At 39.3% G+C, this 14,118-nt stretch overlaps 1 protein-coding gene across 4 annotated transcripts; it reads left to right on the forward strand.

The window, feature by feature from the left end:
• The first annotated feature begins 608 nt into the window (after nucleotides 1-608).
• Nucleotides 609-11,156, forward strand: HNRNPA3 (heterogeneous nuclear ribonucleoprotein A3). Of its 4 annotated transcripts, none has more exons than XM_053596378.1 (11): nucleotides 609-766; nucleotides 2,846-2,968; nucleotides 3,057-3,203; nucleotides 3,289-3,499; nucleotides 3,817-3,906; nucleotides 3,991-4,086; nucleotides 4,186-4,266; nucleotides 5,330-5,470; nucleotides 6,526-6,648; nucleotides 6,735-6,802; nucleotides 6,895-11,156. In XM_053596378.1, exons 1-10 carry the CDS (start codon nucleotides 695-697, stop codon nucleotides 6,785-6,787), a joined length of 1,137 nt encoding a protein of 378 aa, XP_053452353.1. In that variant the 5' UTR covers nucleotides 609-694; the 3' UTR covers nucleotides 6,788-6,802; nucleotides 6,895-11,156. The 4 variants fall into 4 exon arrangements, with proteins under 4 accessions (XP_053452353.1, XP_053452350.1, XP_053452351.1 ...); XM_053596375.1 differs by lacking the exon at nucleotides 609-766 and adding an exon at nucleotides 1,172-1,300; XM_053596376.1 differs by lacking the exon at nucleotides 609-766 and adding an exon at nucleotides 1,172-1,300 and having other exon boundaries at nucleotides 9,541-11,156.
• The last annotated feature ends 2,962 nt before the right edge of the window (nucleotides 11,157-14,118 follow it).

Raw genomic sequence — 14,118 nt, forward strand, 5'->3', positions numbered from 1 at the left:
AAAATAGTCCCGATATATTTATTTACTGACATCCGCCAGTCCTGCCTCGGGTCGTGAAAGGGAACAATTCAGCGTGTCAGCAGAGGCCCGTCCATGCTGCCCGTGATTCACACATGTCGGTGTCGCGGGGATTTTCAAAACGTGCCCTCTCAGGAGGGCGGCGCAGTCATACACGGGTCTCTGGCATATAGAAATGGGAGAGATGATCCGAGTGGCCAAGCAGGCTTTCTTGCAACCTTAAATTACAAGAAAGAAAGGTGTGGCTTTATTTTAGGGGCAGGAATAGAATGAAATCGGAAATGGAGACCAAAAGGCCTGCGTGGGGGAGGGAAAGAGGCGCGAGAAGAAAGGGAAAAGCCTTTCTCTGCGGTGACGCGCGGTCACGAGGCGTTTTCCCGACGTGGGTGCTCGCCATTGGCTCAGCCCGACTTGTCGTCGCGTCAGCCGCCCCGGTGCAGCACTGGAAGTTGGCGAGACGCGCGCGCTCCCGCGGCCTGCAGCGCCTCCGACCTCCGCCCGCCAACCTGCTCGTCCAGTCCCTCTTCGCGCCCGCTCGGCCCCGCCCCTTTCCTAGCTCGTCCCTCCCCCATCAGGCCGGCGGCGCGCGGAAAGCGCGTCACGTGACGGCAGGCCCCGCCTCTTCCTCTCGGTCCCATATTGAACTCGAGTTGGAAGAGGCGAGTCCGGTCTCAAAATGGAGGTAAAACCGCCGCCCGGTCGCCCCCAGCCCGACTCCGGCCGTCGCCGCCGCCGCCGGGGGGAGGAGGTATTAGGGGGAGAGCGGGGGGTTGATGGGCAGTGGCCGGCGTGGGGGGCCTGGCTCGGTGGGAGCGGGGAGGCCGGGTGGACTGGGTCGGCCGTCCCGCGCTCTGCGTTAAGACGGGTGGTGGGGGGGAGGGGGAGTAGGCCTCATAGGCCTTCTCGGGGGTTCCTCGCCCGCCTCGCCTTCACCTTCGGCTGCACCGCCGGCCCGTCGGAGGCGCGGTGTGGTTGAAGAGGCCTGGGGAGGGGAGCTGGCCCGCCGGTTGCGCGGTCTCGGAAGCGAGGCCGAGGGCGGCATGGCGGGCCTCGGCGGGAGCGGTTGGGAGGAGGCGGTGGGGGAGGGGAGGGGACGAGTAGGCACATCCGGGCGAGTGAGCGGGCGGGCGGCGGCCACATTGACATTGATCCGCGGCCGCGTTACGAAATGGCGCATTGGCCTGCAATGGCCGCCGCCTCGCTTCGCCGCGGGGAGAGAGCCTGGGATTGGAGAGAAGTGGGAGGCGGCGGCCCGGCAGAAAATACTGCAAATGGCCTCGAAGTACGGAGCATAGTGCTTTCGTTGAAGTTCTGCGGGCGCGTTTCTAGGCCTTTACAGATCTTTTCAGCGACGAGAATTCATTTATTCTCTAGCCTGTGCTTTTTTCCGCAGCATGCGGTTGGAAATACGAGATTTTTCAAAAGTTTGCTGCTTTAAAATACTTTCTAATCTGCTGTTTTTGCTGAAGTACTTAGAATTATGCTTCTCAATTCACCATGTGGGTGAGGTACTTAGTATTTCAGAATTTGAATGTAGATGCTAAGTTTTTTTGATCTGTTTTCCGACTCTTTGGGTCGGCTTTGGTTGTAGTGTGCTGGATTTTTGCCTTAGAGGACAACAGCCACGTTTACTTCGTGTGTTAATCAAATGCCTTTGTTCAGTACTTGAAAAGATAAGGCAAAGTGAATGAATGCTTTAGGCTATTAATCCTTTCTAACTTTTTTTTCTAGCATGTGACTGTCTCTTCACTTTAAATGCCTTAACAGCTCTACTTCTAGAAGACATAGAAAGACATTAGAAAGTCAATGTGAGCCCCTTTAAGGACTTGGTGTAGTTTATTAAATTTATTACGGTTTTTGCCTGTAAGACAATTAGGCCACATATTACTATTTTTTATCAAATCTCTATTTCTGTTTTATTGTGCTCCGTTTTTCCGATTCGGCAATACTTGCTAAACCTAACGTAGGTCCTACTAGCCAAATCGTTATAATTCTAAAAAATGTGTTGGTTTTGCAGCATATAACAAACATTGCTTACAGAATGCTAATTGGTGGCAGGCTTCTTGGGAGGGGGCAGAAGGCTGGTTTAGCTTAGGAGTGCTTATTTTAACATTGATTTGCTTGAAACCAATGGCTTTCTCTGAATTTGCTACTTGAAACTTAAGTTGTATTCCATCACAGTTTTGTCATTTAAAATTAAGCACTTGTTGGGATGTAGAATGAGAAGACTTGAAATGACATGGATGGAACACTGCTTCTACAACAGTTTAGTGTTTTAGAAAATTACTTCTCAATAGCAACTTCTTTTTTTTTTTTTTTTTTTTTTATTGTTGGGGATTCATTGAGGGTACAATAAGCCAGGGTACACTGATTGCAATTGTTAGGTAAAGTCCCTAATAAAGTCCCTCTTGGAATCATGTCTTGCCCCCATAAACTCAATAGCAACTTCTAAAGCGATTTTTACTTGTAGTTGCAGCTTTAAGTGGATTTTTGATTATGGAATTGTCTTGGATTTCAATTTAGCTGATACTGGCTTTGAGATTTATTGATTTCAAGTTAGCTGATATTGGCATTTGAGATTTATTGATTTTTGATTATGGAATTGTCTTGGATTTCAATTTAGCTGATACTGGCATTTGAGAGGCTGATTGTGGGTTTCCTTGGCACCTATGTAACAGTACATATGCCTAGTCAAATTTTTAACTGGACAAAGTTAATGTTAAAGGAATTTACTGTTGACTTTATTTGTAGTCGGTGAAGGCCTGTGCATCTTTCTTAGCAATTGGTCTATAAGTAATAATTAAAATGTACCGATTCTTTTTCTCAGGGCCATGATCCAAAGGAACCAGAGCAGTTGAGAAAACTGTTTATTGGTGGTCTGAGCTTTGAAACTACAGATGATAGTTTAAGAGAACATTTTGAGAAATGGGGCACACTCACAGATTGTGTGGTAAGTTACTAAGGAAAGAAAGGTTTTTAGGAAGGGGTATAGAGGACCTGCGGAAGTGTTTCAATGCTTAAAAATTTTTATCTTGTAGGTAATGAGAGATCCCCAAACAAAACGTTCCAGGGGCTTTGGTTTTGTGACTTACTCTTGTGTGGAAGAGGTGGATGCAGCAATGTGTGCTCGACCACACAAGGTTGATGGGCGTGTTGTGGAACCAAAGAGAGCTGTTTCTAGAGAGGTATTTTAATATGTTGTGTAATATGTGAAACTATTGTGCAAATTTGTGGGGTATTTTTGTTTGACTCTTCATGTATTTTATTCAGGATTCTGTAAAGCCTGGTGCCCATCTCACAGTGAAGAAAATTTTTGTTGGTGGTATTAAAGAAGATACAGAAGAATATAATTTGAGAGACTACTTTGAAAAGTATGGCAAGATTGAAACCATAGAAGTTATGGAAGACAGGCAGAGTGGAAAAAAGAGAGGATTTGCTTTTGTAACTTTTGATGATCATGATACTGTTGATAAAATTGTTGGTAAGTAGCAGTTACAGGAACTTGGATGAGAAAGCAGAAGTGGCTTCTGTTTTCAACTTAATTTGCTTAATTGCTCGTGATTTTTTTGTTGTGCCTAATAGCATATAAAGTATATAGGCATTTTCATAAAACATCTAAATCTGTGTAACAAGCATTCAGATCAAGAAATAAACATCCCAGAACACTCATTTATCCCACTCAGTCACTACCTTCTTAACATTTTAGAGAGTTATATAATGACAAAGTTTATCATTTTATATGTGCTTTTCCAAACATTAAGTAACTTCTTGTTTGTTTGTTTGATTAAAAATATTTAGTTCAGAAATACCACACTATTAATGGGCATAATTGTGAAGTGAAAAAGGCCCTTTCTAAACAAGAGATGCAGTCTGCTGGATCGCAAAGAGGTGAGTAGGACCATACTCAATGTACACAATAGACACGAGTAGTGTTTGTAAAATTCTTTAAAATCTTCCTCGCCTGTCTTGAAGGTCGTGGAGGTGGATCTGGCAACTTTATGGGTCGGGGAGGAAACTTTGGAGGTGGTGGAGGTAATTTTGGCCGTGGTGGAAACTTTGGTGGAAGAGGTAGGATGTTTATCTTCTAAGTTACCTAAGTATATGAGTACCTGAAATTTAATTGTAAGTTGAACATGTAATTTTAATTCCTGTTTTGCTTTTCCTTAGGAGGATATGGTGGTGGAGGTGGTGGCAGCAGAGGTAGTTATGGAGGAGGTGATGGTGGATACAATGGATTTGGAGGTGACGGTAGGTTTTTATTTTATTGATGTTTGATATTTTGACTGCTTTTTTTTTTTTTTTTTTGTAGAGACAGAGTGTCACTTTATGCCCTTCGGGTAGAGTGCCATGGCATCACACAGCTCACAGCAACTTCCAACTCCTAGGCTTAAGCGATTCTCTTGCCTCAGCCTCCCGAGCAGCTGGGACGACAGGAGCCCGCCACCATGCCCAGCTATTTTTAGTTGCAGTTCAGCCAGGGCCGGGTTTGAACCCGCCACCCTCGGCATGTGGGGCCGGCGCCCTACCGACTGAGCCACAGGCGCCGCCCTTGACTGCTTTTTTATCTTACTAAGAATTAAAGTATTTGTTACGGAAGTCTTAGTTAAAACTTCAATAATTTGATGGTTAAAGTATACTTACAAATTAGTGCTATGGATGAGTAGACCTTTTCTCCCTTCGGGATTGAATGTTAGCTGGTCCTTTTTGGCCAGTACGATTTATTATGAGTTTAGCTGGAATTAAGTCTGAGACTGTTCTCCTTAGTAAATTTTTAAAAATGAAAACAATGATTTTTTTTTTCCTTCAGCTGTGAAGAGATTTGAGTATTAATCTTAATTCTTTTTCTTATTTTTAAATTTTTTTATTAAATCATAACTTTGTACATTGATGCATTTATGGGGTTCAGTGTACTGCTTTGATATGTGAAATGCTTACATTGAACTAAGTAACACATCCATCACAATTATACGCATTTCTTTTTTTTTATATACTCATTTCTTAATGGTTTTGAAATGTACCATTGCATCATGCACATTAGGTGAGGTCCCCCCAAATACCTTCACTCCTCCCATATCCCCCTCCCTCCTTTTCCCTCTACTTTCTATGTAAACTATAGTTATGTTTTGCCATTCATATTAGTCCAGCTTGTTGCTATTCTGTTAACTAGGTATTTCTAGGTTCAGATTGTTAAAATTCAGTATTAACTCACTGGTTTATTTGCTAGTGGCTTATATGTTACAAAAACCGGAATTCAGTAACTTGATCTTCTGTACATTTATGATGTTTTTGTGTGGCTTCTTTTTTTTTTAAGGTGGGAACTATGGCGGTGGTCCTGGTTACAGTAGTAGAGGGGGCTATGGTGGTGGTGGACCAGGATATGGAAACCAAGGTGGCGGATATGGTGGTGGAGGAGGATATGATGGTTACAATGAAGGAGGAAATTTTGGAGGTGGTAAGCTTTTACTTGTTTTATTTAAATGTTAAATAGTGTCACTAATAACTTTATTATAGATAGTTTGAAAAAGTGTTAAAAGTTTTACCATTTAATCAAATTTTATGTTTCGTAATAATACTGAAGTGGTAGGTAATAAAATAATTTTCTTTACCTCTGCTGGCTGTTTCATAAATTAGCAAAAATGTACCCAACTCTTAATTGTGTGTAGTTAACAATGGACCTTTTCTAGTATGCATATAAAAGATCAGTAATCTTTATTGCCACAATTTTACCTAAATCTTAGGTACTTTCTTTTTTCTTTGTTGAGACAGTGTCTTCTTCTGTTTGGGTTAGAGTGTGGTAGCGTGATCATAGCTCACTACAACCTCAAACTCCTTGGCTGAAGTGATCCTCCTGCCTCAGCTTCCCAGAGTTCTAGAATTACTGGTATAAGCCATTGCAACCTGGCCTTAGGCACTTTTAAACAGAACATAATGGGAACTCTAAATTTAACTATAAGTATTCAGACCTGCTAAATAGAGTCCCTTTTTTGTCAGGGTTTTTTGGGGTGGGAGGACCAGACAGTGTGAAGTGCAGTTAGGTAATCATAGCTCCCTGCCACCTTAAACTCCTTGGACTCTCTAATAGCTGGCACTTAACAGCCACATGCCATACAGTTGGCTGATTCTGTCCATGGTTTAAAAGTTACACTGCACCAGAGTCATAGTGAATGGAACATTGACAGTTTTGATGGTATTAGTCGTGGGACAGAGAGAACATGTGTTTAGGAAGTAACAAAATACTGATGTTCATGTCCTTTTAATATCGTGACATCTGACAATTATCTAGAAATACGCTCATCTTGTCATTGTCTACTTTTGTTTTCTCCTACCTGTGCCTTAAGTGTGCTAAGGGGCATTCTGGGTTAGTGGTAGGGAGAGAATTTACTAAATCTATTCAAGGTGTTGAGTATGAGTGTGGTAGAGCATGCTGCTATCATTGTCAAAAGATAGTTACAGTAAATAGGGAAGATGATACTGTGTAAGTAAACCACAAACCTTTTGTGATTTCAGGTAACTATGGTGGTGGTGGGAACTATAATGATTTTGGAAATTATAGTGGACAACAGCAATCAAATTATGGACCCATGAAAGGGGGCAGTTTTGGTGGAAGAAGCTCGGGTAGTCCATATGGTGGTAAATAATTTTTTTTTAATCAGATTTTTAGTGCTATTTAATTAAAAAATTTCTGTATATTTTAAAAACATTCTGTATGTTTTTAGGTGGTTATGGATCTGGTGGTGGAAGTGGTGGATATGGTAGCAGAAGGTTCTAAAAACAACATAAAAGGGTAGGTATCTTTGAATTTTTATCATGATGATAAAGAATATGTGGAAATGTTCACTGAGTGTAATAATTTTTTTATCCTGTATTATTCAACAGGCTACAGTTCTTAGCAGGAGAGAGAGCGAGGAGTTGTCAGGAAAGCTGCAGGTTACTTTGAGACAGTCGTCCCAAATGCATTAGAGGAACTGTAAAAATCTGCCACAGAAGGAACGATGATCCATAGTCAGAAAAGTTACTGCAGCTTAAACAGGAAACCCTTCTTGTTCAGGACTGTCATAGCCACAGTTTGCAAAAAGTGCAGCTATTGATTAATGCAATGTAGTGTCAATTAGATGTACATTCCTGAGGTCTTTTATCTGTTGTAGCTTTGTCTTTCTTTTTCTTTTCATTACATCAGGTATATTGCCCTGTAAATTGTGGTAGTGGTACCAGGAATAAAAAATTAAGGAATTTTTAACTTTTCAATATTTGTGTAGTTCAGTTTTTCTACATTTTAGTACAGAAACTTTAACAAAATGCAGTTTTGAAGGTGTTTCCTTGTGAGTTAACAAGTAAAGAAGATCATTGTTAATTACTATTTTGTATGAATTTTGCTAAAGTTAACTGTAAAGAAACACCTGCTGACTTGCAACTTAAGGGGAACCTATTCTCCCCATTTCCAAACCATATGAATGGGCGCTGACATGTGGAGAGAATAGATATTTGTATGTTTGCAATGTGTGTTTTAGATAAATAGGATTGGGTATTTAAATTAGCGTATTTGTGAATTTAATAGCATTAAGATTACCATCAAATGAAAATCTCAAAATTCCTATTTGGTTTTTGTGCATTTTCTTCCAAAATGTAATCATGATTTTAGTGTGTTAGAATTGCTGAGCCCTAGCTGTGTTTAGAACATCTTCATTCTACACTCACCTTGGTCACATTTGAACTGCTGCCATAGTTTTGGGGTTAAAGAATGTCTGCTGCCATCTATTTAAATTCTGGAAAGGGGTAGTGGATAATTTTTCCCTTCTCTCTCCAGTGTTAAAAAACTTACATAATAGAGGACCACTAAGCCTGCTATATCTCAGGAAATTAGTGGGTACCTTTTTTTCTTTAATTTAAAAGCACAAGAGGCCCTTAACATCTTACTTTCCTTGGTTCGATTTTTTTAATACATGCACTCAGTATAAAAGTCATGCATTATTAATAATACCCTTAACTGGCTGGCATGCTTCCGGTTTGTACCCTATACATTTTGCTGGAGGAAACCAAGAATAGTCCAGGTATAATCGTTTAAAATAAATTACTGCAGCAGAAATGTAGCATAGTTGCTTAGTACAAGCTTCTCACTTAAAGACCTGAATTCAAATTTGGGTATTCTTGAGTTCTTAAATTCCCAAAGAACACATTGTTTTTCTTGTGTGTATTTCAATCTAAATCATGTTGATGTGAGTTATCAATTTGTTTGAAAGTCCCTGGTTGAGAAGAGTTAAGATCATAATATACATACATATATAAATATATATATAAACCAATGTCTACTGTTTTGCGCCAGCTAGTGCTTAAAATTTCATTCCAGCCCTAAGTATGTGCCCTGCTGTTACTCTTCCTTTGGCAGTTGAACGTTGAATTCGGGATTCTTTTGTTTTAAAAAGTACTAAGCAAAACAAGCAATAAAAAGGGGAATGGGGTGTGCTAGTGTTTGAATATGCTCTCTTGTTGCTCTAATTCTGTGCCTCTGTGCATTATTAATATTTGGATGCATGCAATGCCAGCATGGAAATTGGTCTTCACACATACTGCAGTTTTCCAGAAACACTCACAAATCAATAAATGTAAACAGACATTCCATTTGTCAATGGGCATATATGTGAATAAGCAGTATAGAAAATAGGCTAATATTAGAAAATGGTTAAGTACTTAACAACTTCAAGTGTGGTTATATAAATGGACACTGTCAATGTTAAACCTGGGTATCTGGTCAAAATAATGCTTGGGAAACATTTTTTATTAAAATTGAGCTAAATTGTCTCAAGTTCTTTTATTCTTATAATAAAGGTTGAAGGAATGGGGGAAAAACATTTCCTGTTTTTATGTTTGTGAAATTGTTTGACACAACCTTGACAGTATCCTTTAATGGCATATGAGGTTAATTGTACTGTTAACCAACTTTCTGTGTTCTGGAACTAGTTTAATAGTAAAAACATTTTCAGTAAGTTGATGTTTGCAACCTATAAGCAGGTGAAATCTGTGTATGTGACCTGTTTATAAGTTGTATTAGCTTAGCTTTTGTGAACAGTGTGGAAAAGTAAGCCATGAGGAGAGCGGTATACCCAGCTTTAAAGGACCTAAGATGTGCTTTTTTAAGCACAGTGTGGATCAAAGGAAACTCACTAAGACAGGACTGCAGCAGCCTTTTGAGTATGGACAAGTCAGCATAAATAACGAATGACAAGGCAGCAGCAAGAGCTTCAACTACACAGAAGTGAAGGCATAAGATACTATGATGATAGTGAGCAACTTTTCAAAGCTAGTTATCTGCTTATTACAACTGAAATATCGAAGAAAGTCTAGCAGGAAGGAGCTCTTCGCCTTTTGGAACATCAATGAGAGATAGTTGCCACAGTCACTAGGTCTAGCATTTAGACCTGCGAGGAAGGGCAATAAGCATTAGGTAAGGCTTGAATTTGAATTTTTTCACTAATTAAAGAGTAATTTTTTGTAAAGCAAGGTAAGAGTAATCTTTTTGATTTGCAGGTTGAATGAGAACCCTACCTGCCTAAATGAGGAATGTCTTTTCTACCATCTTAAATACGAAGGTTTCTGGCTGGGTAAGGTTTGTAGTTCACAGTAAAATCTGATGACACCATTTGTTTCTCTACAAATCCATTTACATATTTAGACCTTTGTCCCTCTCTGGTAGGTACACTGGCAAAATTCTTCAGATGAAAAGTGTCTTGGTACCATATCCAACACATTTTAAACCTTAGTTTTTAAAATTCCCCTGCAGTAGCCATAAGTGTTCATCATGAGTCAGGTACAACTTTTTTTCTTTATGTATGCAATTTGTTCTTATTTCCAGGCTAAAGTCAATTATTGGTAAGAGAAAGTAGCCTCAGCTTCTGTGAGAACAGTTTTTGTAATCACAACTTTTAACAGACCCATTAAACTGCCTGGTCTGGTGACACCTTCAAATGAATTATAAAATTATTAAATGGTAAAAATATAAAAATGGTCTTCATTCAAGTGGACTCACACATAAGTATACATGCATATAAATTCAGGGAATTAGCTGGACCAGTGCAGTAAATTTTGGTTTGGTTTGGCTGAAGCATTTTGCTTTTTAAAAAGGCACCTTTGCCCAAGGCTGTCTTTGCTGTCCTAAAAGGGCTTATTAAAGCTTTAAGGTTAATGTTAATTGATTTTCTAAAAACTTAGAGGACAGATGCTCAAAATATAACCTGGTTTCCAATTTATCAGTAAATTAGTTTCAGTATGAACAAGGAGTAGTCTGTTTGCCATGAAGTTTTTTTTGAAAATGACTAGTTGAAAAGAATAGTTGGCTCTGTACTTGAATCAGGACTGAATGAATCAGGACCGAATTTCTACACACCATAATGTGAAGTGTTGAATGCGATAAACAGCCTTTTAATGATAGGTTTTGTTGGCAACATCGTTTCTGTTAGTAAAGCAAATTTTCTAAGATAGGAAACATTTTTCTTTTTTAAAAGACATTGGTCTTTTCAGTCTTCATGAAGAAAAATTAAATTTAGTTCCCTTGTCATTTCTGAAAAATACTATGTTCTCTTACATGTAGGGCCAGAAAACAAAATAAGGAAGTTAGAGTAAAAGTGGTAAATCTTAAGTGGGCTTTTTAACTGATGTTATTAAACCCATCCTAGGTTACTGGTTCTGATTATTACATTTCTAAAACGAAATTTACACACATGTCCAAAATAATATTCTGTGGTAATGATTGAAATAGGTTTGATTTTAAGAGTTGCAGTGTTCTAGTCACATTTTCAAACATTTCAAATTGACAATATCACTTGGGGGTCCGGTAATGTCACAGAGCAGTGGGAAAACATGCTAATGTGCAGGAGTAATACAAGGATTAGCCTATCCAAATATTTAAAATTACTTTTAAAACTTCCATGTTTTATTCTGGTTTTTAAGATTTCAGAGGTGGTCTATAATGGTTCAAATGTTTTCTTTTGTAGTACAATGAAATGTTTACAGAAAGATAATTTTTTCATTAAAATATTTTTAGAAATGTGTGTGGTTTTCTCACTTCACAATGTTCATGTGACTCACTATAGATGGATATTTCAACATACTTTACTAGTAATTAATAAAACAACAGGAAACTTGGAGTGAGCCTTTATCAATTATTTAAAGGGTTGTGGATTCTATTAAGAACAGCCATGGGAAATAGGTATGGAAGAAAGTACAGTACAGCCTCTAAGTCAACCACCTAAGGGACTGTAATGGGTCAACATAAATGAAGTAGGCCTATTGTGTTGATAATGGACGTGTGTGTCTGGTCTATGAAAGGTCAATTGGAGGTGGTTAACTGAGAGTTGTATGTTAAAAATTTTGTTGCCACTTAATTGTTGCTTAAAAGGTCTTGAAGGCCAGAATACTTAATGGTGTTTGAGAAATCAGTGAACTTTGAAGTGGAAGAGAGGTGGGTGATCAGACAAGTGAATTGAAGAGGGAATTGGGAGAAGTAAAGGGGGATTACAGAGGGAGGTATTGGGAGAGGCAATGGGCTAATGTAATATACGTGTGTGTATGTACATATATAGGGTAAAGGTGAGTTGGAGAAATGCTTAACATGAAATTGGGTAGTCTTAAAATAACAGCTGCACTTTAATCCAAGGATGTGGTAAATGATACCTTTAATAAACATGGGGTAGGGCTTTGGTAATTTAAATGTATTTTTCCCATATACCAATTGAAATGGAATGAATGTATTTTCTTCAATAAAATTATTTTTATGATGAATGATACATGGATTTGGATTTCTAGCTTTTGTTTGAAATGAGTCAAGTTGCCCCAGGCAAGATTGCCATGATGTCAGCCTAGCTCACAGCAACCTTGTACACTGGGTTCAAGCAATCCTCTTAACCTCATCCTCCTTAGCTGGGACCACATGGGCGCTTGATGGTCGACTGATTTCTGTTTCAGTAGAGATGGGATCTCACTCGGGCTGGTCTCTTGAGCTCAAGGGATCCTCTTGCCTGGCCTCCCGGAGTAGGGTTACAGGCAGGCATGAGCCAATGTCCCTGACCTTAGCCTTCTCAAGTGAAATAACGTGAGTTGAAGCAAGTGAGAGTTCTTGGGTACTGTTAACTGATAGGATGACAACACGTTTTTGCTTGATTCAAACACTGGTTTTTGAACTCCCATTTCAGCCTCCCAAAGTGCTGGATTAGTGAACTGCCACCTCCAGCCCTCAAATACTGCTTTGTGTGTGTGTGGTTTTTGGCCATGGCTAGGTTTGAACCTGCCACCTCCGGCATATGGGACCGGCACCCTACTCCTTGAGCCACAGGCGCCGCCCTCAAATACTGCTTTTATATTGTGTGCAGTTAAATAACTTAAAGAATTGTGTGATACTTAACATCTTGAAATCAGAATGAGTGGACTTTCCAACAAAACATTTTCTCACAATGAAAATATATGGTGATAAAGTGCAAAATATTCAGGAAATAAGATGAACTTTGAACTACCATCACATCTATTAAATTCTGTGATTTTCTTTTGCAAAAGTGAGTTTCTATTATATTGGATTAGTTTAACTTTGAATTGAATATTCAATGCCAGGGTTTGGGGAAGGTAGTAAATTAGTTTTTGCTTATGTTTTCAAAGACCTTACTTTATGCCAGGTAATGTGAAGGGTGCACATTGAACTGTATGTACATTCATGTGGTAGAAGTTAAATAGGCACAGTTAAAAGCTAGTGGTGACATAAGAATTTACCCACACTATACAACTTCCAGAATTTATTAGTAAAGAGAAAGGTGGGTAAGTAAGGTTACGCACAAGGCTGTTGAAAGCTTTAGTTTAAAATACATGTAGTAAAATGATAGTTGAGTACATTTGTATATAGCCATTATAATGATTTTAAAAGGCAGTTTTGTCAAATGTTATGTCTGGAGATCAAAATGCTAGGTAATTTTCACTTTTTAATGCATTGTATTCTGTATTGTCAACAAAATGCTGAGAAAGCTTACCTCCTTTACTCATAGTAAAAATTCTGATGGGTTCTCTGGAGTTAACTCTTGTGTTCTCATTTAATAGGTATGAAAGAAAATGTAGCTAGGTTTTTCTTAGTCTCATATAGTAGGTTTTGCCTATCAGAATTACAGCACAACTTAGTTTTGTGAGTTTAGACAATATACAAAGGATGTTGGATCCTTTTATGCTGTGCTCCTCTTCAGCACTTTGGTAATACCAGCCAACCTCTTAAAATGTTTCTGATTTTACGTGCATGAGATAGGTAGATTACATGAGGATACATATCAGAATATTTGTGACTTAAAATGTGCTTTAATTATTGGGTTCTATTGACTCTGAAGTTGTGATGCATAAATAATGTGACATTTTCAAAAGAAACTGGAGGCTGGGGGAGGTGGTTCACGCCTGTAATTCCAGCACTCTGGGAAGCTGAGGTAGGCGGATTGCTTTGAGCTCAAAGAGTTAAGACCAGCATGAGCAAGAATGAAATCCCATCTCAAAAAGTCGCCAGGCATGTGGGCTCCTGTAGTCCCAGCTACTTGGAAGGCTGAGGCAAAAGGATCACTTGAGCCCAAGAGTTTGAGGTTGTTGAGATAGAACGCACTCGACCAAGGGCTACAAAGTGAGAGACTATGTCTCAAAAAAAAGTTTAAATGGATCATAAGCACTGTGAATATCATTGTAGTTTGTTGCCTAGAATATTGAAGGAACTGTTAAATTTCTTTTTTGAGATAGAGTCTCAAGCTGTCGCCCTGGGTAGAGGGCCATGTGTCACAGCTCACAGCAACCTCAAACTCTTGGGCTTAAGCGATTCTCTTGCCTCAGCTTCCCAAGTAGGTGGGACTACAGGTGCCCGCCACAACGCCCAGCTATTTTTTTGTTGTTGCAGTTGTTTTAGCTGGCCTGGCCGAATTCAGACTTACCAGCTTTGGTGGATGTAGCTGGCAACCTACCCACTGAGCTACGGGTGCTGCCAGAACCTAAATTTCATTTAAGTGTTAGTGAAAAAGATAACTCCATCAAAAGTCAGTTCTAAATTGTGTCCAAGGATGCCTGTTTTTAACTTAATTTCTGTTTATAAGGTGGATTGTA

Source organism: Nycticebus coucang, chromosome 7 (genome assembly GCF_027406575.1).
Source record: "Nycticebus coucang isolate mNycCou1 chromosome 7, mNycCou1.pri, whole genome shotgun sequence".
Classification (NCBI taxonomy): Eukaryota; Metazoa; Chordata; class Mammalia; order Primates; family Lorisidae; genus Nycticebus; species Nycticebus coucang.

What these genes read in the sequence shown, in the direction of transcription:
- HNRNPA3 (XM_053596375.1), top strand. Translation starts at nt 1,187, where the DNA reads ATGGCGCATTGGCCTGCAATGGCCGCCGCCTCGCTTCGCCGCGGGGAG. An exon ending in ATACTGCAAATGGCCTCGAA is followed by an intron (nt 1,301 to 2,845) that starts GTACGGAGCATA and finishes TCTTTTTCTCAG; the next exon opens with GGCCATGATCCAAAGGAACC. An exon ending in AGGAGGAAATTTTGGAGGTG is followed by an intron (nt 5,471 to 6,525) that starts GTAAGCTTTTAC and finishes TTGTGATTTCAG; the next exon opens with GTAACTATGGTGGTGGTGGG.